This window comes from Sebastes umbrosus, chromosome 3, assembly GCF_015220745.1.
Source record: "Sebastes umbrosus isolate fSebUmb1 chromosome 3, fSebUmb1.pri, whole genome shotgun sequence".
NCBI classification, from domain to species: domain Eukaryota; kingdom Metazoa; phylum Chordata; class Actinopteri; order Perciformes; family Sebastidae; genus Sebastes; species Sebastes umbrosus.
In genome coordinates, this window is record NC_051271.1 from 12,163,847 (window position 1) to 12,187,998 (window position 24,152).

General features: G+C 39.6%; 3 protein-coding genes and 1 long non-coding RNA gene across 7 annotated transcripts in view; 2 read left to right on the top strand and 2 right to left on the bottom strand.

Moving 5' to 3' along the window:
* On the top strand, positions 1 to 13,066 carry fam114a1 (family with sequence similarity 114 member A1). 2 transcript variants are annotated; one of them, XM_037765376.1, is made up of 13 exons: positions 1 to 193; positions 1,741 to 2,049; positions 3,055 to 3,139; positions 3,221 to 3,462; positions 4,337 to 4,471; positions 4,660 to 4,812; positions 4,894 to 5,080; positions 6,995 to 7,080; positions 9,132 to 9,350; positions 9,501 to 9,640; positions 9,728 to 9,800; positions 10,059 to 10,112; positions 11,377 to 13,066. In XM_037765376.1, the coding sequence occupies exons 2-13, from the start codon at positions 1,747 to 1,749 to the stop codon at positions 11,500 to 11,502; spliced, it is 1,803 nt and encodes a 600-aa protein (XP_037621304.1). In that variant the 5' UTR covers positions 1 to 193; positions 1,741 to 1,746; the 3' UTR covers positions 11,503 to 13,066. The 2 variants fall into 2 exon arrangements, with proteins under 2 accessions (XP_037621304.1, XP_037621305.1); XM_037765377.1 differs by having other exon boundaries at positions 4 to 193; positions 4,894 to 5,041.
* LOC119485649 overlaps positions 10,600 to 24,152 on the bottom strand; it is a 22,695-nt gene continuing 9,142 nt past the window's right edge. Inside the window, exons 4-5 of the long non-coding RNA XR_005206323.1 lie at positions 11,360 to 11,363; positions 10,600 to 10,684 (exon numbers count right to left, since the gene is read on the bottom strand). This is a non-coding gene — a long non-coding RNA (uncharacterized LOC119485649). The remainder of the gene's footprint in view (positions 10,685 to 11,359; positions 11,364 to 24,152) is intronic.
* LOC119485647 lies at positions 13,071 to 21,392 on the bottom strand. The gene is made up of 10 exons (XM_037765378.1): positions 21,078 to 21,392; positions 20,161 to 20,457; positions 18,702 to 18,995; positions 17,705 to 17,815; positions 17,562 to 17,615; positions 16,600 to 16,638; positions 16,430 to 16,468; positions 16,299 to 16,331; positions 16,157 to 16,204; positions 13,071 to 13,226 (listed from the first exon to the last, which is right to left on the bottom strand). Exons 1-10 carry the CDS (start codon positions 21,163 to 21,165, stop codon positions 13,123 to 13,125), a joined length of 1,107 nt encoding a protein of 368 aa, XP_037621306.1. The 5' UTR covers positions 21,166 to 21,392; the 3' UTR covers positions 13,071 to 13,122.
* klhl5 (kelch-like family member 5) overlaps positions 14,375 to 24,152 on the top strand; it is a 66,845-nt gene continuing 57,067 nt past the window's right edge. Inside the window, exons 1-2 of one of the 3 annotated variants that reach the window (XM_037765374.1) lie at positions 14,375 to 14,623; positions 24,007 to 24,070. Coding sequence is in view for 1 of the 3 variants with exons in the window: in XM_037765373.1 (XP_037621301.1) it covers positions 21,412 to 21,454; positions 24,007 to 24,070 (107 nt within the window). In the remaining 2 variants the exon portion in view is untranslated. Of the gene's footprint in view, positions 14,624 to 21,324; positions 21,455 to 24,006; positions 24,071 to 24,152 lie in introns of those variants that run through there. The other 2 variants (XM_037765373.1, XM_037765375.1) reach the window with 2 other exon arrangements.

Consider the following 24,152-nt stretch of genomic DNA (forward strand, 5'->3'; position numbering starts at 1 on the left):
AAAAATCCACAGGGAGCCACTGGAGAGGAGCTAAAGAGCCACATGGCCCCTGGGCTATGCTAAAGGTCAGTCGTTCCAGAGACAGTGAACTATCTTGTGTGGTTGATACTCTTCGGTGGAGTCAGCTGCCGGCCTGCCGACGTGGCTGCGGAAGAGAAGAGGAGCTGCAGGCTGGCTGACACCAAACAACCGGGTGAGCTGCACTGTCACTTTCAACACAAACAACACTGTCTTTATAGCTTTATAACTCTTCTTCTTCTGCCAACAAACAACCGGAACACACAAACGGGCAATAAGAAGTTTTATTAATTAGTTTAACTGTTGAAAATGTGTTTGTGTAGACTCTTTAGAAAGACCCCAAACATGAGAATAATAACAGCCTGACTGTCATATTGGCTTTCACACTGAACAGTGGTCATTGTTCTGTATGTTGTCATTATGTAATACTGTGTTCAAAGAGTGTTAAAGAGAAGCAGAAGACACATTAATGTTATCAATATGAAAGTCTACAGTGTGTTCTCTACAGACTGTCTATGGGTTAACTATATCATAATTATTAATACTCCATATAAAAAAGGAAATATTGTCACATTTATTTATTTATTTATTTGCACGTATATAAAACTGCACAAAATCCAGTCAATGAAAAAAAAAAAGAAATGTGTCAGGAGAGGTCAAGAAGCCCAGGAAAAAAAAAAACAATAACAAAAAAGGAAGAAAGATCTTAACCAACATAATTTTAAAAATACAACAAAAGTTAACAACAAGAAGTACACAAAATGTGCAGAAAAACTTAACCAAACAGTTGAAAACAATCCAATAAAAACGAATGAAATACACACAAAAAACAGTACAGAAGAAAAGATTTTGGTGGTTTGGTGAATACAGTTTGTGAGAGATAATAACTAATTGTGTTAAAGGTCCCATATTGTAAAAAAAAAAGTGAGATTTATATTTATTTTATATTATAAAGCAGGTTTAGGTGATATATAAATACTGTGAAAGTATCAAAACACTCAATCCACAGAGAAATACACACAGCCCGTATTCAGAAACTGTGCTTTTGACACAAGCCGTTTGTGATGTCACAAATCTACAATATTTTAGACCATTTCACAGTTTTAAACGTAAACATTGGAAATGTGCCCCAGTTTATTTCCTGTTACAGTGTATGTGAATTACATCAGCTGACAGGAAGTAAACATGGACCCAAGCTGTTGCCTAGCAACGCAATTCCATTGCCATTCCGTTGAAATGCGCTTAAACGGAGTGTTTCAGAAAGATGGTGTATACAGGTGTATTCAGACAGACAGTATGAGAAAAATAATGTTTTTTTTTAACATTAAAGAATGTAAACATGTTATAGTAGAAACCTAAAATACAAGCATGAACCTGAAAATGAGCATGATATGGGACCTTTAAATGACATTTTGCTGCCAGGAATCAAACCTCACAGTGTTTGACTTTAATAATGTGGATGCATGTTCAGCAAGTGACCACCAGATGGTAACGTTGAACCACAAAGCGATAATCAATGATGTTTCTTGTCCCAGTTCATTACATTATCAAGCAATTAGCAAACTAAATGAAATCTAATTTGATTTTATTATGTTTGGACAAGCTCTTACATTATCCAACAGTTGCCACATATTCCACATTCGTGTAGGATATTAATAAAGAAGCACAGATCAACACTTTCTCAGCTAAAACCACTAAAATCAGATATCTCTTCTCCTCCAGATCACCATGTCCCAGACTGACGCAGACCCCTTTGCTGACCTCATCACCCCTCCACACACCCAGACACCTCACACAGACCCTGACCCCTTTCAGGATGTCCCAGCAGCCTTTGCACCGCCCTCAGCTCCTCTGCAGCCTCCTCTGATCCCTGACAGTTTCAACCTCCCTCCGTCCACCACCTCAGAGGAGACGACCACGAAGGTTGCTTCAGAGAACCAACCAGAGGCTGCCACTGAGGGTCAGGAGATCATATGTGACCAACCGGTGAGCCTGGAGCCGGACGCTGAGGCGGCAGAGGAGGATGTGGAGGTTTGTCACACTAGTTTCTTCTTTTTTTTTTTTATAATTTTCTTTTAATTGATTTTTTAGAGAACAGAAACTGCATAAATAAATTTACTCCACATGAACACTTTTACCTTTCGAGCATGAAAATTATAAAAATAATAGTAATAATAAAAATACTACTAATAAAACAATGAATGAATAAATAGAATAATAAGAAGAAGATGTAAAATACAAAATTGTCGCACAAAATTTCTTGACATACATAAATCTGATAATTATATATTGTGCGATTTTTTTTTTTTTTTTTTACATAAACACATAATCAAACATTTTAGACATGGATCCCTTACATTAGCGAATTGTGATTTTACAATTAACAATATTAAATCTTCACTGCTCTCTAGAGGACTAACCATAATGATGTCACTGCATATATAATGAGGATGTTTCTAAATTATCTAAATATATTTTTGGCACTTCTGTGATGCAGTTTCTTGTTACGGATCGATTGACATAGTTAATGATACCAACTTATCTGCAATATGCTAATATCAACTGTTATATATTAGCCTGAGCGAGTCTAGGGCTTTATCAGAGCTTTGAACTCTCCCAGGGAGACTAAATCATAAACAGGGCGCAAAATAGGAGAGAAAGCTGTTCTACTAAGTTCTGAGCAAATCCTGGGTACCTTTTGGAGCAGCCATTTAGTGGATAGTGATAGTAGTCTTATGTGATAACAGATAGTATCTTTAGATTTTAGACTGGGTGGATTGAAATAAACAAGATGTCAACTGGAGCTGTGGGGAACTGTGATTGTCATTTGTCCCTATTTAAAATTTTATAGACCAACGGATTAATCATTCTTGAAAATAATGATTAGATGCAGCACTATTTGACTTAGACAATTGAGGCTACTAAATTCAAGTATTAACTTAACCGCTGTATCTCTATCGGTTCTAAATATCATGCAGACAAAAGTAAAGTTTTCTAAATATTATTGTAATGTATTTTGTGTGTTTGTGTCTAAAGAGTTCACTTCAGGAGAAAGAAAAAGGTTGGGGAGGATGGAGCTCATGGGGAAAATCTCTTCTGAGCAGTGCCAGCTCCACAGTGGGTACGTCCTCTGTTGTTTCCTCATTCTCTGTACACACTCTGCTCTCCTGAGTCTTTACCTGATGTGTGTGTGTGTGTGCAGGTCAGAGCCTGACCTCAGTTAAAACGAAGGCAGGAGAAGCTCTGCGTCTCCACAGGACCTCAGTAGGAGAGGAGGCGCATGAAGAGGAAGTGGAGGGAGCAGAGGGGGAGGAGGAGGAGAAGAAGGAGGGAGGAGGTGAGAGTGGAGAGACGGAGCTGTCCAGCTCTGGGGAGTCTTCTGTTAGTGCTGCGGCGTCTGGCCGGGGCGTCTTCTCCACCATCACACACGCTGTGCAGAACACAGTGAGTGAACACACACACACACACACACACACACACACACACACACACAAGCTACAACATCATGTGAGGAAAACCTGCCAGTGGAGATAAAGTCACTGATTGATTTCCAATGCAAACCTGCTTAGTTCAACAATTGTTAGATGATGCAGATTTTCAGCCTTGTTTTCAGATATTGACAGTTGTTGTTACGTAGGCCTAAAGCATATATGACTAACTAACTAATAATTCATACTAAGATTTATGCTGCCTCTTCTCTTGGCCTTCTTCTGCCCTTTACGATGTATGTAGGTTCACAGCTATCCGCGAGCTAAACACGTTTATTCTACAACAAAGTTGGCGTTGGTATTAAAAAAAAATTAAAAATGTGAAAAAGTATTGGATAAAACACATTTTCAGTTTTCAATGACATTACACATGATGTAATTAGATTGACTTGGTCAAAATGATGGGCCTCCATAGTCTGCATGGGGGAGTAAACAAAAGATGCTCTTCAATATTATTTAATATGTCTGCTATGGTACTGTGTCAGTAGGGGTTGCTACTAGCAACACAACATACTATGGTTATTAAAAAATTGTCAGATAGTAAGTCGACATTTTGAGATAGTGTCTTAATAAATAAATATAAATTCTGAGATGTAAAAATTTTAAATTCATCCAAAAAAAAATAATTATCTATTTTTACTATCCCATAATGTTTACTAAGGCAAACATACGTCATCATTTTATGAGATAATTTTACCAAATTATCTAATAACTTTAACTTGGTAAGTAAAAATGTAGACTTATTATTTTCATTTATCTTGAGTATTTTTTTTTTAATTTGTATCCTTTCCGATGTCTGTCTGTCTCTCTCTCTATGTTTGTCTCTCAAGGGAAAGTCAGTGATCAGTGGAGGTTTGGATGCCTTGGAGTTCATTGGAAAGAAGACCATGATCGTTCTTGCTGAGAGTGACCCGGGTTTCAAAAAGACCAAGACCCTGATGCAGAAGACTGTATCCCTGAGTCAGGCATGTAGACATACTCTCGGAGCTCACATACAGACACTCACAGAAAACCAATACGTCTCCTCCTATCAGATAAATAATGTAAAACTTGTGGCTGCGTGGAGGGAATGATGTGGTGATTTTCAGTGGAAGTCCACGTCCTGTCATTCTCTGCAGTGGTGTTATATTAAGGTTTCCCTGTGATTTTTCAGATGTTAAAGGAAGCCAAAGAGAAAGAGCGGGCGCGTATGGGCAACCAGCCAATCAGCGCACCCACAGCTCACTACGGTATTCTGTTTGACGACTACCAGGGCTTGTCACACCTCGAGGCCTTGGAGATCCTGTCCAATGAGAGCGAGGCCAAGGTAAGGCACAAGTGTGAGGAATATAGAGTTCTTTTAAGAAACAGTTTTTTTTTATTCATATACTGCTATATCTGCTCGTAGGTCCAAGCCTTCCTATCCTCCCTGGGGGAAGAGGAGCAGGAGGAGGTGAAGAAGGAGCTGATTTTCATTAAGGACATCTTCATCAAGCGAGACGAAGGAGAGGAAGAGGAAAAAGAAGAAGAAGAAGGAGGACAGACGAAGGATAACGGTGATCTTAGTTCCCCATTACACTGTTCTACCCCCCTATGTGAGTGACCCAAACCAGCCGCTAGACCTGCTGGAGGTAGAGGCGGTCCCTGAACACTGACCCACGATCAGTTGGCTTTATTCACATTTCATGTTTGAACTCTGGCAGAGGGACATAAGCCCTGACATTAGATCAGATAATAATAATAACATGCAAATATATATAGTCCTTTAGCTCAAGCAAATCATTGTCATAGGTAACTAACATGACTGACTAACATGACTGGCTTAAACCTGCAGTAGGCTGAATGTTTTTGGCATCATTGGGCAAAAATTCCATAATAACCTTTCAGCATATTGTAATTCAAGTGTTCTGAGAAATAACTAGACTTCTGCACCTCCTCATGGCTCTGTTTTCAGGCTTTAAAAAAATCTAGCCAGTGAGGGGAGACTTTGGCCAATCACAGGTCATTTCAGAGAGAGAGAGCGAGTTCTTATTGGCTGATCAGTCAATGGAGGCAGCTGTCAATCACTCGCAAACTCTGATCAAACGGTCAAACTAGGCAACACTGATCAAATATAAATCAATATTCTGTTACTGTAATGCCTATTTCTCGTGTAAAATGTTTTCAGAAACATCTTGTAGTGTACTGTTTAGCTGTAAAATGAGGATGTTTGCTCCGGCTGGTGGGCGGTGCTTGGTATTTCCTCAACTGATCTCAACATGGCTGCTGGGTCACAAACTTTCTCATTTTACAGATAAACAGTACACTAAGAGATGTTTCTGAAAACATTTGAGGAGAGAAATAGGCATTACAGTAACAGAATATTGATTCATATTTGATCAGCGCTGCCTAGTTTGACCGTTTGATCGGAGTTTGTGAGTGATTGACAGCTGCTCAGAGACGGCAGGCTCCAGCTCGACTCTGATTGGTTGTTTTCCTCAGAGCGGTGAAATCTTGCAGATGCCGTTAAGAGCTCCGGAGGACACAGAGGCACATGATTTTTTTCAGATTACCTGTCTCATGCACTACTGTCAGGATATAGTGACCGTTTTATAATTTTTTTTTTTCATAATTGCTCCAATTCTACCCACTGCTGCTTTAACACCGTCTTGGCCGGCAACATTCAGTTTCTGGGTGTCAACACTGGGGTTTAAACTGTTCAAAGCACAGTCCTTCTTAACATTTACCTTGTGTTGGTTAAAAAGTTTTCAAAAATCCAGTTTCCCACAGAAATTACAGTGTTTTCTCAAAAAATATTATCTGATTCAATGTCAACAAACACAAATTAGTTTTCCTGTTTGCAAAAGCCTGGAAAAAACCTCAGGACCTCATGGGACCTGGTGTTGGAGGCGTTTTATTCCTGATCTGTTGTCGTTGTCTCTGTTAAAGAAGAAGAAAATGTTCTGCCAAAGTGTCGAGGGGAAGTCATGTGATGCCAAGTTTTGGTTTTATCATATCTCACCAGCCACTTGTCACTTGACATTTTAAAAACTATATGTAAACTTGTACTGTGCGACAGGCGCCCTCAGGCGATGTCACAGCAGTGCAGAGCTCAAAGCCGACAGGTGTCCCTTCACCTGGAGGGTTTTAACACGGAGCCTGATCCAGTGTTGGTGTTCAGGGGCCACCGACACGTTCACACCACAGATATTCAAAACAAAACCAGCAGAAACTATCAGATAAACACATTACATCTGCATGTGTGCCTTACACATTAAGATCTAATTCATTTAAATTAATTTGGCACGAAAACAAGAATCAGAAGTGCACCAAATCTCTGCTGAGCTGTTTAGCTGAAGGCAAACAGGAATATTATCTTACTGCATGGGGGAATTCACTGCATGTGGTACAAATCTGCTCTCATTCTACAGTTTATGCATCTACGGCTTTAACATATGCTGTTTAAACTGAAGTGTCCTTACATGACATGGGTGTATGTGTGTTTGTGTGTGATTGTGTATTTCTGCCAGCGGCTGATGGAGAGGAGTTTGTGAGCGTTCTCACTGAGCTGCTGTTTGAGCTTCATGTTGCTGCAACGCCAGACAAACTCAACAAGGTGAGTCTCACACACACGCACACACACACACACACACACACACACACACACAGTTATTACAGTAATTGCGACAACAACCTAAACCTAATTCTAACCCTAAAACACACCGACACACCGCAAGAAAACTGAGAGGTTGAACAAGCAGACATGTCAGTTTCTTCACCAGCAGCACAGCCAGAAGATGTTGTTTAACATTTTCTTAAAGGGACAGTGTGTAGGATTTGGTGACATCTAGTGGTGTGGTAGCAGATTGCAACCAACTGAGTAACCCTCCATTCACTCCTCTCTTTCCAAGACTGCGGCTACGTGAGCCGCCGAGTGCGAGTGGTTTAACACTGCGGTTCACATTACCACAGTTTCACAAGCGTGTCAGAGAACTACAGCGGCCTTCAGGTAACAAAAACTCTAGAGCCAGTGTTTGGTTTGTCCGTTCTGGGCTACTGTAAAAACATGGCGGAGCAACACAAAGAGGACCCGCTCCCTATGTAGATACGAAGGGCTCATTCTAATCTAACGAAAACACAACAATTCTTAGTTTCAGGTGATTATACACTAATGAAAACATAGTTATGAATATTATATTCCATTTCTGCTAATAGATCCCACAAAATGATACACACTGTTCCTTTAGGAATGTTTTTTTGTATTTAAGTCTATCTTACTACATTATTTACATTCTCATATGTACATTTAAAGATGTATTGGTTACTGTAATTGTTACTCTTCTGCATACTGGCCATGAAGTTAATCATAGTTCAGTGTTAAAATGAGGCTCCAGCAGTTTGACTTAGATTAATCAAGCAGGGATGTGGAGTTTTCTGGTAAACAAACAAAAGCTATGCTTCCCATCAAAGCACATTGTGTGTATCCTTGAGGCTTGACGAGGCTGTCGAGTGCATTTCATCCTCATAAAGCTTGAAAATGCTCTGTCAGTCGATTTTTTAAAAATTATTTTAAATTGTGATTTGTTTACATCCATGTTTACTTTGTTGGCATTTTCTTTTGTTTATATTGACTCTCATCATATAGGCCTACGCTAAAAATCAAACAAAAACAAATACACAATTTTTTTTTCCCAAATCTGTTTATTGGATTGTCAACAACACACAGCTGTCCAGTTAGTTACTTTTCAAGTATCAATATAGAGTCAAGTATACCATACATGGAGAGAAACTGAACCCGTACAAAAGCAATGCAGTAAAAAGAGACATAACTAACAAAACAAACAAACAAAAAACAAACCAACAGCAAAAAAAAAAGACAAAAAACTTATGTTGGTCATCCAGTAATAATCATAGACACATGAACAAACACACGATCTTAACAATGACCAGCACAACAAACTCACAAAATAAGATTATTTTGCTTGTTTTATATGAAGCATAAATGAACATAATTCTTCATATTCAGTTCATATGGAGAACATCCTTCTATCCTCAACCAATTGAAACTTTAAAAAATTCTGGCCTCAATATTTCAGGGTGGATTCTGACGTTATTGTCCTTTCCTACGTCCTAAAAATTCAGATGAATTTGTTAAACGTCTGAGTTTTTTATGTACTCACGCATTGTAATCAGGCTCCCAATAGGGCTTAAAATTGGGTTAGTTTATTCTGTTTTTATAGCTTATTTTCCTGTCTATATTTAAATAGCAGAAAAGTGGAGTAGCGTGAAAGCGGCATTCTGGGAAATAACAAACGTAGTAACAAAACACAGAGGACATAATTTTCCTTTAACCATCACAATAAACTTAATTCTCACCAAATCACTCTAAACAAATCCCTTCAAGGGAGAATTTTCCTCAGTTTTCTCCCCTTATTATCAGATATTTGCTTCACGCACACACATAGTCATTTTTAACATCCAGTCTCTCCTGCTGCAGTCTTAGACGTCTTATAAAAGTTATCACCTTTGAAGTCCTTTTGCATATTCAAACTCACATATATAGAACCCACATTAGCATATAATCGTGTATACGCATCTGATTAGCATACATCAGCATGGCGATCTCTCACCATGCAGAGCTGATGGCTGGTAATTATGCATCTCCAGGCTCGGATGAGGGCCCATGATTGGGTGAGCGAGGTGGAACAGCCTGTCACTACGGAGACGGTTGACAGGGAAACGCAGGACCAGCCGGCAGGAGAGGCCTCACCTGGAGAGAACGAGGAGGAGGAGAAGAAGAAAGATGGAGAGGAAGAGCAGGGGGAGGAGGTGAAGGAAGGAGAGGAGGAGAAGAAGGAGAAAGAGAACGACCCCAGATCTGTCGAGGTGAGGTCAACTCAACGACGTTATGTGACTCAAATCAGCAACTTTTTATTCTTTAATTCAACCTCCCTCTCCACCTGCTGTCAAAGACTGATCTGATTTAATACAGTTACTCTATATATATGTGTGCGTGTGTGTGTTCGTTCGTTCCAGGCTGTCTACCTGTCATCAGTCGGCAGTCTGGCAGAAGTGACGGCTCGCAGTATCGAGCAGCTCCACAAGGTGGCAGAGCTCATCCTCCACGGCCAGGACCTGGAGAAACCAGCCAGAGACCAGGCACACATCCTCACCAGGTGTGTGTGTGTGCGTGTGTATGTGTGTGTGAGGTGACAATTATGTGAGGGGAGTGAGATTTGATCAAATCTACATTTTTATTTCAGGTTGACATGTGCCATGTGTAAGGAGGTGGAGTGTTTGGCCAAGAAGTTCTCTGATACACTGCTTGTAGTTGGGGTAGGTGAGAGAGATTGTGTGTGTTTGTGTGTGAATACTAGACAAGTGTTAAAGGATAAGGCTGGTGTTATTCTATGTTTCCTTATTGTCAACAATTCCCCTAAAAAGTCCAAATCCCAACAGTGTAAATGGTTTATCCTTAACTGTTTGTCTTTGTAGTTTTTTATGTGTTTTCCTACCAAAGTATCACGACTGATCTCACATCTTTGCTCACTGCTACCTCCTGTCTCTCATCTCTAATCTCTCTCTCTCTCTCAGGGCCGGAGGAAAGCTGAGCAGTTGAATCCGCTGGTAGATAACGTGCTGTTAGAGGTAAGGTGCACAGATTTGTCCTCAGATGATCTTGATTATAATCAAGTGGCGATGAATGAATTAATGACGTTGGTGGCAGTCACAGTGTGATGATGACTGCTAGAAATGCGTTAATAATCATTGTGAATGATGTGATCATTTGTCCGCGGGGAACAAGGTGAGACCAGATGTTTACAGATACGTTTATAAATGAAGAAACTGTGTGGTTGGCAAGGTGCTCAATATGTTTAGGATGCTCAAAGTAAATTATGAAGTCCTTTCAACCTCAGATACCTATCCTCCACTATAATCAATTACAGTATATCTCAATATATACTTTTAATTTTCTGTATATTTTAAATATACCTTTAAAATATACCTTACCCCAGTTGTTAAAGGAGCAGTGTGTAACATTTCAGGGGATCTATTGGCTGAAATTGAATATAATATTCATAACTATGTTTTCATTAGTGTATAATCACCTGAAACTACGAATCGTTGTGTTTTCGTTAGCTTGGAATGAGCCCTTCATATCTACATAGGGAGCGGGTCCTCTTCACTGATGTCACCATGTTGCTCAAACCAAACAATAGCTCTAGCAAGAGCCTTTCACATTTTTACGTTACCTGAAGGCCATTGTAGTTCTCCGACACGCTTGTGAAACTGCGGTAATGTGAGCCGCATTGTGCAAAACTGTGTTACGACCAGCCGCCGTCTGACTTCAGTTGCTCCTAAAGTAGTGTTATTATAGTAAGGATAGCTTGGCAGCTTCGTTACTGCAGTCTTGCTGTGCTTTCCAACACCCATACTACCATACAATTTAGTATGCCAGAAAAAGATTTAGTATGTCCCAATATATAGTATGTCAAACGCAGTATGCCAAAAATACCAGGATGTCCTAGTACATCTGGTCACATTTTGCAGTATGCTAGCCAGCATGCTTTTCTGGCCATTCTAACCCACAATCCTCTGTGCGGTAGATATATGAGCTAGAAGGTTAAAAAATGTAAGGTGAAATGTTATGATGAAGTAGTATGTCCCAGCTATATGCAACAGTACGTACTTTGTAAGCTGCAGTACGTACTAAAAGTAAAAAGATGTGATTCAGAACGGAGTCCTTGAAAGAGAGGAGTGAGCGGAGGGGTACTCAGTCGCCAAATCAGATGCCGCCAAATCCTACACACTGTACCTTTAAAAAGGTTAAATCCTTTTATGTCCTAATGGGAAATGATGATGATGATATTATTGATGATGTTCATGATGTTCACGGGTCTCTTGTCTGCAGGGCTCCAATAGTACCAACTACATCGAGAATGCATTGCAGCTGCTGCTGCCCGTCCTGCAGATCTCTCACATCCAGAGCCAGCACTGTCGGTCCACCACAGAACCAGCAGCACAGACACAGCACTAACACACACACACACACACATACACACGCACACGCACACACACACACACACACACACACACACACACACACACACACACACACACACACACACACACACACACACAGACACACGCTACCTGCTCACCTGCTTGTCTTAATATATCTATTGTTGTACAGAAAAGTATAGAGAATAGATTATTCCTGATTAAGTGCTTAAATCTACATCCAGTGCCATAGCAACAGGCAGAATATGTTTTATATATACATAATATAATCTTGAATATTTAACAAACAGATACGTGTAGGAATGACCGACATGCAGACTGTATGTGTGACTCTTCCACGTTTAGGAACCAATCGGTGATCAGAGCTGATCCAAGGTCAGCTGCGAATCATTATATCTGACAAAACAAAGATGTTTCTGTATCGTCTCCAACAGCTGAACCAAAAATCACTAATTGTGTTGAAGAGACTCTACATTAATGTATATTTAGCTTTCTTTGCACTCCTTATGGTCCTTTTGTTATTTCAACAGAAAGAGCATTGACTAACACTAGTTGACTGAAATGTTTTAATCTGGTTTGAGACAAAATGCCAGTATTAGTAATTGTTTTTTTTGTGTTAAATTATGTGAAGTAACACTACCTGACATTTCACTCTTATCCAGTGTGACTTGACAGAAAAATCTGATCTTCATACTTTGAATTACAAAATATTGAGTTCTCCTTCTCCCTTATTGTGTGCATTGAAGATGTAATGAAGGTGAATTAATCTCTAATTATGTTTTGTTGTGCTGCTACATTTAAAAATTATAGTTTAACATTTTGGAAATTTTGCTTGTTCACGTTTTTGCCGAGAGTTAGATGAGACGATCGCGACCACTCTCATATCTGAGGGTGGTATCGATCTTCTCATCACACTCTTGGCAAGAAGGAAGATGAGAGTATTCCCCAAAATGTCGAACGAAATGACATGTCATTCCCTCTGTTGGATCCTAATCTGAACACCTTGAAGAAGGCATTAACCGAAACATTTGATTTCATCTTGCCCTCCTGAATAAAGGCTTTCAATATTGTTTTTGTCAGGTGCTAAATTTACACTCTTCTTGCTCCAGAGAGGCTTATAACTTAATCACTTTACACATTATTATTTTTTCCTTTTTCTTCGACCACCTGTGGAGTTTCAGTGCAAATCCCAAGGTTGTTTTAATATCCTGTGTTAAATTGGCTCCTTAGCTTCCAGCCAGCAGATCTCTGAAAGAGACAAAGTACTCTCTTCCTCTCCTTTTTCTTCTTCCCTTTCAGAGATACATCGATGCAGGCTAGAAAAATATTAAGCAAAGAAAATATTAGTCTATCTGTCGTAATGTTTTTGGCTCCTTTCAGCTATGTCCAGATGGGGTAAGGCCGTTTATCAGCCGGGCTTCAGCCTTAGAATACAAAACGATTTGTAATGAGAAATGTTTCAGAGGCAAGTCATTTATTTAGTTTTGGATAGTTTACTAATATATTAAGATTCCCATCTAATAAAGTGCCCTAAGACTGTTTGAGGATGAGATGTCGAAAATAAACAAGTTTTAACCATCTTCATGTGTCTCAGATGTTTTATTTTCACCATAAAGGTGGCTGGTAATTGAAGCAGTCATTTTAAAGTCCATTTGTGTGCTCCTGTGGCTGCTCCTCCAAACACGGCCTGCTCCTCTGTCAGGGGGGAAGTGGAAGGATGGATGCGATGATGCAGATTTGCTAAAGATAGACAAGATTAAAAAAAATACAGTTAACACACTGGAGTTAGATGACAGTGAAAAGAGTCAGAGTGGGGTGATCTTAACTCTCCGCATGAGATACATTTGATGCACAGTTAATTCATTTAGGCTGTGATTATATTAGAAACACTGAATACAAAGTTTAATTTAAAGTAAATCTAGGACCAGATACAGCATCATCTGTATTTGTATGTACTCAAGTACTGTACTTAAGTAGCCTTACAGTTTTCAAGTAGGCTACTTATAATTTAATTTTCTGCTACTTTATACCTCCACTACATTAAACAAATACTCCTATTTATTTAATTTTAGGTAGGCTACTGGTTACTTTGCAGATTCAGATTATTAATATTAAATACAATCGACAAATAAATTACGCAGTTAGTGAGCTCTACAGAAATGCACAACAATACAATCAAGGATGACGTCATTATGGGTTAAAGTTATTATTGTACATCGGCATAATTAAAAAAGTTGCACCCAGGGCCAGTTTACGGCATATAGGCCATAAAGGCAGTCACCCTCTAAAATAAATAAATAAATTCATTAAAAAAAAAAGGCCGCTGGGCACCCGTCCTCATTTTCTGCATGAAGGTAACAAATGAACAAATAAAGAAAGAAAGAAAGAAATACACTTCACACAGCCTGTAACTCTCATTTTCACGTGTTTTCGTCTGCCCGGCCGCACTTATTTGTTTATAAAAGTGTAAACTGTGGTGAAACCGACTAAACACTTTAAAGCCAGCAATATCAGGGACCAATTGTTTATCTATGTTATAGTAAATACAGTTATTTATGAAAATAAAAATCTTAATTTTTGTATTAAAACCATTTTGATGTCTAATGTGTGTGGAGGGTTAGGGTTGTTTATTTATTTTTCTATTTTTTCTATTTTTTTATTTATTTTTTTCTTTTTTTATTTCTTTCTTTATTTTTTTATTTTTTTTATTTATTCATTTATTTATTTATCCTGCTTAATCTCTTGTTCCAGTCTCCAGTCCAGCAGGTGGCGGTGATGCGCCTCTGAGGTGGTTTGCCAACCGTCAATAAACACCAAAGAAGAAGAAGAACGACGCTGCGTCATCAACAGGTGTAGACAGCTGTGTTTAGCTAACGTGTTTAAATGCTGACATGCTGATATCTGTGTCCTCTGAGGGACTTTTAACTTCAGTGAGGTGTGTGAGGAAATCCTGCTGTTTGAGTTTATCCTGCTCACAGCTGCTTTTAACTCAGCTCAAAACTTGTTTAATTAGAGGAGCGTTGGTGGGAGCAGAGAGTGAACTGGTTGTTTCACTGAGAATCAACAAGCAGAGACGTTTACACTACAGCAGATTGAGGAGGACTCCGCACAAAGCTTGCAGACTGAAGTTCAGACAGGTGAGTAGCCTACTACAACAACAAAACGTATTGTTTTCATTTACTATACAGAGGAGGACATCAACCGTTGCCTATAACAACAAGGTAGCGTGGTGTAGCTACACAGCGTGTGAAAACCGTGCAGCTCTCTTTTTTTGCTTTAAATATTATATATTATATAATATTATATTAAATGTGCCATATACTAGAACATGTTTACATGCTGTAATGTTAAAAAAAAACGCTCCGTTTTAGCGCATTTCAACGGAATTGTGATGGAATTGCAACAGAAATGTGTTGCTAGGCAACAGTTTTGATCCATGTGTACTTCCTGTCAGTAGATGTTATTCACATTCACTGAATGGGAATCGTGGTGCATTCTGGGGCACGCCGCCACTTTTGGAGGGTAGTGTACGGAGCAAGCCCCCAGTAAGTGTGCCAGTCGTCGATCACGACTTTCGTAGTGGCCAAACGGCGGTACTGCAACTTCCGTGTCACGTGATGCATTGGGCCCAAAAATATTTTTTCCCATAGACTTACATTGGGAAAGAGACGTCTGTAACTCAGCGGATCATTTTTTTTGAGGTGAATCAACTTCCGCGTGACGTTGGGACCCCGTGACCGAGTCATGTGACCGAGCGGATGCTACTGCGCATGTCCCAGTTGCCCAAGATCCGGGTACCGGAAGTCGAGCCATTTAGGCTTCATGCGCCAATGAGCAACTCTCATAGGAATGACCAGGGTCCCGCCTTCAACGCTGTATCCAGTTCTTTTAATACATCCGTGTGGTAGACTGTCATTATCTGTCACCAGTCTATTCATCTGTTATCTGTCAGTCGTTCATCATCAAAAATGTATAAAATACGTGCGAAATACAAATACCCATATAAAGAGAAGCTGACAGAGGCAAAGGGGCGATATATTACAAAAGTGAAGTTAGTTAATGATATTGATCCTTATGAAATAGGAGCACCATGACAGGTTGCCACCCATTATGGTCACTGATGTGTTCTGGCGTTAGTGAACACCTGTCAGCAGTTCAAAATATATAAATCTTGGGAGGGGATGTCCAGTTTACAAACAAATATGTATATGACATTAAGATCTACAAGCCAAATGCCAACTACACAATCATCTGGACAAAGTTAAGCCAGCTAATGTTATGCTAACAGAATACTAACAAAACGTCATTTGGCTTAATTGACCGTTTGCTAAGCCCCGCCCCCTGCAGCTAACCCGTCAAGTTGTCTGAGCTACCGTTACCATGGAGCCCAGACTGTCACTAACTGCACTCCCTGAATAAGTTTTATCTCTTTTTTGGAAAAAGAGATTTCAGAGAGAAGCAGATAGAATATATATCTGTATCTGCAATCTGCATAATAAGTACTTCTGCTTTTGGTACTTATTTTGATATAAATGTTTAGTAGTTTGACTTAAGTAGCATAACATTTCTACTCTGCTACTTTTACTTAAGTTAAAGATCTGAGTGCCTCTTTCACCACGGTTAAGTTTTCTCATAATGGCTGTCAACACTCTTTCAGCTGGTTTGTTTACCTGTATAGCAGTGGTCAACATTTCCATCCAGCAGAGTTTCTCTGTCATCTGAAAAATGCACGTGAAGACTTTTAACACACAAAGTCACAGAGACAATTCTATATTATATGATATATAAAGTGTTTGTTTTATGATTTCCTACCTTGGTTGTCAACTTCTTGAATGGGTGACAGTTCTGTCCGTTTAAAAAAGAAAGTTAAAGTTATCAAAGGACTGAAATGATCAAATCAAATGATTCTCATCCAAACCGTGTGTATGCATGTAGGAACTGACCTGACGGACGTCGGGATCCATAAGAGTGAAGGATCATCCCTGTAGGACAATAACAGGTCATTAGTATCTATATTTATTACATTTATAATCATGCCAAAAATAAGGATGTAGACCTTTTGTAGAGTGAATGGATTATAACTGTGTATAGTAATTATACCAAAATCATTTACCTTTGGGATTGATGGTCATCTCTGTTTGATTCTCACCATCTAGATGAAAGATCATTACAAACACACAGTTTATCAGGCACATTTATTCATATTTATTTCTGGGCCTGTTAATTGATTCAAATATTTAATCGTGATCATATTTTAATTTTCCTTGACTACGTTGAAAAAATAGAACGTTTGCGGCAGATCACGCGATATCTCAGGTACGCCTTGAGCGAATTTCTTCAAATTTGGCACAAACGTCCACTTGGACTCAAGGATGAACTGATTAGAATTTGGTGGTCAAAGGTCACTGTGACCTCGTAAAACACGTTTTTGGCCTTAACTCAACAGTTTATATGCTAATTATGACAATTTCACACAAATGTCTAACAGTATGAAATTATGAAGTGACGACATTTTGGACAGACATGGATGTCAACTGCAACTTGACTGGTGGGCAGAGGCATACAACCATGAGGTGGTAATTCTAGGTTTAATGTGTGAATGGATTGGATTAAATCCAGGGCGGGCAGATGGCCGCCCGCCCTGCGCCCGGTTCTGCTCCAGGTTTCTTCCCAGTAATCGGGGAGTTTTTACTGGCCACAGCGCGCTTGGGGGATCATGTTGGGTCTCTAAACTATGGTGTACGGTCTAAGACCTGCTCTATATATAAAGCGTCTTGAGATAACTTCTGTTGTGATTTGACGCTATACAAAAATAAATTGAAAATTGAAATTGAAATTGAATTGAAATTGATTGTTTATGTGTATTTGTGTACTTGTTTGCCTCGAACTTTTTGAATTCAACGTATTTTGAATTGAATATTGCAAAATGTCATGTTAACCGTAAGATGAACTCATGAACACAGGCACTGAGAGAGAGAAGTGTGTATCTGGGTTTATGAGGTGTCTGCACACACTGTGAAGTTGAGTAGAAAGTTGTATTCAAGAAAAATTCAGAGGACAGAAATTCACATTTACCGTTCAACTGCTGGCCGGTGATGTCGTAAGCAACAGAGTGCAAGTTGGGCTTTCCTGTTAAAAATAAGAAATATTTTCAGATCAACTTCAAAAGATCAGACCAACCCATTGGGCGTGTGTGTGTGTGTGTGTGTGTGTCTTACTGCGTAAGCGTTCCCTATAGTAGATTTTTCCGAGCACAACTGTGACTATAGTCAGCATCACCACACACAGCAGAGCCAGCCAGGTCACCCTGAACACACACCGCCACTCCTCTGGAGGACAGAGAGGGATTTATACAGAGACAGATTTAGGTAACACAAAAGATCCAACTATTATTTTCTTTATTGATTAATCTGTCAACTATTTCTTTGATTAGACAATTGATTTTTTTGTCTATGTAATGTCAGAAAACACAAACAACCTGAACCCTTAACCCTGAAATCTGTGCCGGCTCATGTACCTTCATTTTATCAGTAAATCCCTTAACTTTTCCTTTCTTCCCAATTGTCTGCATTTAGGTGCTTTCTCTTGTTGCTACATGTATGTTCACACCCAACAGATGTAATTGGAGAGCAAAAGAGGGGAGAAAATAAACAGAGGAAATAAATCCATGCCACAAACAGAAATGAGACAAAAGTGAAGAAATAACAGCAGATATATGAGGAGAAAGGAAACAGAACGGGAGAGCATGGAAAAGTTTAGTGGAAAAATTAAAGTGAGATGGATATCCAGCTTTCAGCACACACACACATACACACACACACTGGAAAATATGACTTAGTCGTAGCTTTAGGCTTGGGGGAGTGTTGGAGAGACCAATAGAAAGAGAGCAAGCCAGAATCAATACAGCCTCGGAGATACAGTAGATTAAGATGTACTGTAATTCTCAGATCCTACAGTACAGAGAGAGGAAGGGAAACAAAGCCACACAGCCGAGATTGAAGTCAAGAGAAGAAGAATTGAGGGAAATTTGTTCTATTGAAAAAAATGACTCCTCTGTGGACTGAGAGAGAAGACGGGTTTGAATGAGATTGAATCAATTTAACCTAAAATGAAAACTGATTGGCCAATCTTTTCCCTCTCCTCTCCTTTCCAATCTCAGAGTAAAGCCACACTGACCACACAGGGAACAAAGAGCTCTCTCATCCTCACACCAACCTTTCTGTGTCCGTTTCCATGGCAGCTTTTCCTTTGCTGTTCCAGTCAAAACTGTTTGATTGGCGAGCCAAAGGAGACAGCGGCTTTGATTGGCTGACCTTGGGTTGCGTGAGACAGGGAGACAGCAGTAAAATGCCTTCTTTTGTCCTTCATCATCCTTCTCCTCCTCTTCCTCCTCCTCAGGTTGGTGGAGGTATAAGGAGCTTTGATTATTGTGGCTGTACAAAGTGAGATTCAGGGTGTCTGTATCTCCAAGTCGAAGCTTCACTGACACCTCCAAGTGTGTTTTTATAGCTGTGAATGGATAGATAGATGAATGTATAGATTAAAGGTACATTGGCTGAAGAAACTGTGCGATGTAGTTGAAGATCCGAAGCTCAGAAAGCTAGCAAGTGCACCCTTGCCATAGATTAATTATCATTGTCTTTTTAGCAGTCATGCTAGAGGCTCTATGAGGCTGTACCCAACTAGGCAGATGCGCTAGTGTGGCGCAATACTGCTTTTTTTAGTCCAACCATGAAGTTAGCATCACCCTGGTTCCCTCGACAAAAAGCCAATGTGATTTTTCCATTGGGTTTTGGATTATAGCAGAAAATAAGCTCTACAAACGTTTGTGATACTTACATGTTTTGTTCAGCAAGATAATCTCCACAAATGAACACACCACTTTTATGATTTTTGAAGCGTGAATGCAATCGCCAGAAGTAAAAAGTTAATGTTAGGCTATAAACGAACTACAACACGGCCGCATGAGCGCAGATATACACAACAAGGCTGTAAAGGCAGACCAGTCAGCGTGATGATGTTAAGTAGTCTCATTTAGCCACTTGTTAGCAACCGCCTTTTTTAAGACACAAAGGTTTTAAAAGTCATGAGTGGGATATTTATAGATGTATTTTATATCGTAGAGCAAAACGTTAAAATCTTGTAAGTGTAAGGGCTAAAATAATAACTCATTTACGAGGTTTTAGGACTAATTCCTGTACCACTCTAATGCGAGTCCCCAGAGTCAATCTGCTTGAAGCAACGGACTGAGAGTGTTGCCGACTTTGCAACTTTCCCGCCAGATTTAGGGACTTTTGGAGCTAGCACTGCTAGCTACTTTCATTGGAAAAGAGTTGGCAACATTGTGCTCGGTTTTTCGGCCAGATCATATTCTAAATCTAGTATACTCTTTCTCAGCAGTACCGACCCTAGCCTTAAATAGACATGAGGCGATGAGCTGGAGATATTTCACTAGACAGTAGAAACCTCATGGTGGCGTTAGAGGAAAAGCCAGGGGATCACCAAAGTCAGTAGGATTCATCGTCTGGGGACCATGAATGTCTGTATAAGATTGAATTTCAATCCATCCAATAGTTGTTGTATATTTCAGTCTGGACCAAAGTTTTGGACCGACTGACATCCCTATAGCCGCATGGCTAAAAACAACAAAATGTTATCTGTAAAACTGCAATACCTGAAGATGACATGTTGCTTTGTAATTCTGCGATGTCCATGTCCGTTTCACACATGAACCAGCTCTTTTCTGGGTCTTCACCGCCTCTCCTGGAGTCGGACTCAGGATCTGTTGTGTTGTTTTGATTCTCCTGTGTGCAGTCCTGCTCCCACTGTTCACTTTCTGGTGTCTGTGTGGGGTCACACATATCCTTTCTCCTAATTTCAGCATCCCCCATCTTCCCATTTGTCCCTTTCTTCACTTGATTTGCTCGCTCACAAGGTCGGTAAGGCAGGCAGAGGAAGTTCACTTTTGATACTGAAAGGAGAAAGAGAATGAACTACAGAAAATTCAGAACGATTTCTCGACAGGAGCAGGCTTACAGTGGAGAAAATGCAAAGTGCTCTCAAGTCAGAAATCAGAGCAAGATCTCAAAATGGAAGCTATTGCCTCCAGTTTATATGTGACACACAAAGACAGACAGGAGAGGCACAGACAAAAAGCAAAACCATTGAAGGCAAACACGTGCATGGGTACAAAGCCTAAAGCGAGATGCTCTCAAAAAGAGAACAAGCTTTTCAAGGCAACACAATACGGAAATCTTTTCAAAGCAGCTGTCAGTCAGTTTTGTATAGGGCTATATTTGGGAGTTTTAGCTCAGAAAGAAAGACAGATAGATGATGAAACGGAGTTTACAAAAAGAGGAAGAAACAGGACAAAGTGACTCAACTAAATAAAGTTGACTTCTTTTAAAGGTAGACTTTTGATATAAAGTTTGAACAAAACTTGTAGGAAAACAGAGCCAAAGCAAACACTCTTAATCACAACCTTTTTGATGCTTCTGAAGGTTGTGAAGCATTTGTAAAAACAGTCATACACACACACACTCACAGACGGAGTGGATAAACCTCCATCCGAAGTTGTTTTGGATGACCCACCTCTGTACAATGTGAAGAACTCTGGGAGGCAGATGATGAAGGCGAGGATCACGAGGATGAGGAGTTTAGTCAGTGCTGCTCTTGTCATGGTTACACCATAAGATCACACACACTTCTTCATGCCGACACAGGCATGACTCGTGGTATCTGCTTCCTTTTCTTGAGTTTTAAACAAACACATTCATTCAGAGAAGCCTTTTGGTAGAGTCAAAGTAGCCCGATACGACATTACTCATAAATTCTTGCAGAGGCAGGCGACATCGCAACGAGACACATGTACACAATACTTCCCTTCCTATTACACTTCCTGTCTTTTTCTCAGAAAGATTGAGAAATGGAGAGCTGCCGATACAAGAAAGAGTTTCTATCAGCAGCTTGTAAGTAGAATTGTGGTGTCGGGGCGTGGATGTATGTGGTGTGAATTTGTAAAGAGATGTCAGCTTGTGATTTAACTCTGTTTGTGTAAAACAGAAAGAAACAGATGTTTCTTTATACCTCTACATGATAAAACGAGGGATCTATGATAGACTGTAGACACTGTTTCAGTTGCTGATGTTAAAACGAGGAGAGAAACTCCCCACGATATCCTTTACTCTTCTACAGAAGCCCATTTCCACCATTTATGAGTGTTTTTCTTATAATTATGACATTATCTCATAATTGTGAGACACTTTTGCATCATTTTGACTAAAAGTTATGAGGCAGTGACTTGACTTATGACTTTGTATCTCACTCTCAGAGTGTTGAGGTTTCTCGTAATAAGATGTGTAAAATGTACAACAGCGAGTCATTGTTGTGAAATGAACATTTCACAACAATGACCCGCTAGCTGTACATTATCCCGCTTATTACACTACTACTTACTACTACTTACTGACTACTTAAGAAATCAATAATTTGACACAAAAACGGTCCAGAGACCGACATCAGAACTGCATCCATAGCAACGGTCTGTTATACATAGCAACGGTCTGCTATAAAGAAATAGCAGACCGTAGAGCGCCGGCCGTGTGATAAATAGATACAAATAATACCAGATACTGTCATAATTATCAAATACTACTATTTTAAGTCATAATCATAGGAAAGTTTCTCATATTTGTGCCTTAGCATTACATAATTATTAGGAAATATCTTGTGATTTTGCCAAGTTTTCTCACAATTATAAGATGAGTCAGTTTCTCATAATTATGACTGTATAATTTATATTAAAGTAATACTTTTAAGAAAATTTCTCATAATGAGATAAGTATCTTATACTAAGTCATAATTATGAGAGCATTTCTCATAAATTTCTCATAATTATGACTGTATCACGTAAGGGATAATGTACAGCGAACCAGTCATTGTTGTGAAATAAACCCTGACAGGGTGCTGCAGCACCCCGAGTGGACCCGCTGTTTCGCGTCGGGGTCTTTCATCGCCCTGAATGGGTTTATTTCACAATAATGACCCACTAGCTGTACATTATCCCGCTTATTACACGGCTAGTTACTTAAGAAATCCATAATTTGAAACAAAAACGGTCCGACAGCAGAACTGTGTCCATAGCAACGGTCTGTTATACATAGCAACGGTCTGTTATAAAGTAGTAGTAGTAGTAAAATCGAGTATTCAAAAAAGCTGTGTAATAAATAATTAGAATATGTCATAATTTTGAGAAGGTTTCTCATAATTATGAGGTACAAAATCATAGATATGAGATATAAAGTCATGGGTATGAGAAATAATTTAATAATTCTGACATGCTAAGTCATAATTAAGAGAAAGGTCTCTCGTCATGACTTAGTATAATTGCTTTTAACAAGCACTACATTTTTTTGGCAAGTTGCAGGAATGAGCTTCCAGAGACCTGAGGCCAGGTGCCTCTCCTTTAATTAACGTTACCACACAGTAGAGAGCAGATAGGTGTTGCTGTTGCCGCTGTAGAGGAAATTACCTTTCTGTTTATCTTTTTTCATTTCACTCTATTCCAAAAAATATATGTATTTTTCCTTTGTACCGGTTGACTTGATCTCTGCTGGGTGTTTAGTGTAGCTAAGATTTTGCGGTTGGGTTCCTGAGAGCCTCTTATCTTGGCAGACCTGGGACGGCGACACACACACACACACACACACACACACAGTGTCTCAGACAAACACACACAGACACAGTGATGAGCATGGCTGGCAGGTGGAGCCTTATCTCCACTGCACAGCGGCTTGCCTCTCTCGGGGCTCAGTCGGCAGCTTAGAGCCGGGATGGAAGCAGCCAAAACAAAACAAAAATCACTTTCTGTCCTTTTATGTTCAGTCAGAGCTGCTTGACGCTTGAATCATTTCCAAATATTTTGAGTGTATGGCTGAAATGTATTTACTACCATTCTACCTGTGATTGTTGACAGAGTGGTGGCATATACAGTGTGTGTGTACTGTATGTGTGTGTGTGTGTGGAGATGCTTCTGTCGCTGTCCCTATCTTCCTCCTAATGAAGCCCAGTGGGAGCTATTCTGTTTTCTGACCCTGCATTCAAGCCCAGTCTGTAATTTCCAAATAATTTCCATTATTTCTTTCTTTCCAGGAAGCTTCTTGCAACTTGGCGTAATTCGAGGAGTTGGCAGATTAATCGTCGTTTTTTAAATGAAAAATACCAAACATGATATGGTTTCAGCTCCTCTAATTTGAGGGTTTGCTGCTTGTCTCTGTTTTATATTACTGTAAATTGAAAAAGCTTTGGGTTTTGGACTGTTGGTCGGACAAAACAAGGCATTTGAAGACGTTTTCCTAACCTTCAGTTAATATATCAAAAAAGAGCTTCTATGTTATCTCACAGCTCCACACAGATGGAAGCTGAGAGTTAGAGGATAACAGAGGAGGGTGAAACGCCTGATCAAAACAGTTTTTATTGGCTGCAGTGATGGAGTGTAATTGATGTGTTCCACATTTTTCAGGGGACCAGCTGGAAACCCCTCCAGGATCCTCGAGCCTCCTCGAAACCCGGTTAGAAAACCACAGGTATGGACTCACTCTTCCCTACTTTGTAAATGTTCATTTAGTAAATTATGGTCCCATTTAGAGTCAAATAGTCCATAAAGCA

Bases quoted from the DNA above. Each gene is read 5' to 3' on its own strand.
- LOC119485647 (XM_037765378.1), bottom strand. From the start codon at position 21,165: ATGACAAGAGCAGCACTGACTAAACTCCTCATCCTCGTGATCCTCGCC. The intron at 18,996-20,160 runs GTATTGCAGTTT...ATCCATTCACAG, and splicing joins AAGCAACATGTCATCTTCAG to CTATAAAAACACACTTGGAG. The intron at 17,816-18,701 runs GTTGGTGTGAGG...TCTGTCCTCCAG, and splicing joins ATGGAAACGGACACAGAAAG to AGGAGTGGCGGTGTGTGTTC.
- fam114a1 (XM_037765376.1), top strand. From the start codon at position 1,747: ATGTCCCAGACTGACGCAGACCCCTTTGCTGACCTCATCACCCCTCCA. The intron at 5,081-6,994 runs GTGAGTGACCCA...TATTTCTGCCAG, and splicing joins ACACTGTTCTACCCCCCTAT to CGGCTGATGGAGAGGAGTTT. The intron at 9,351-9,500 runs GTGAGGTCAACT...CGTTCGTTCCAG, and splicing joins ACGACCCCAGATCTGTCGAG to GCTGTCTACCTGTCATCAGT.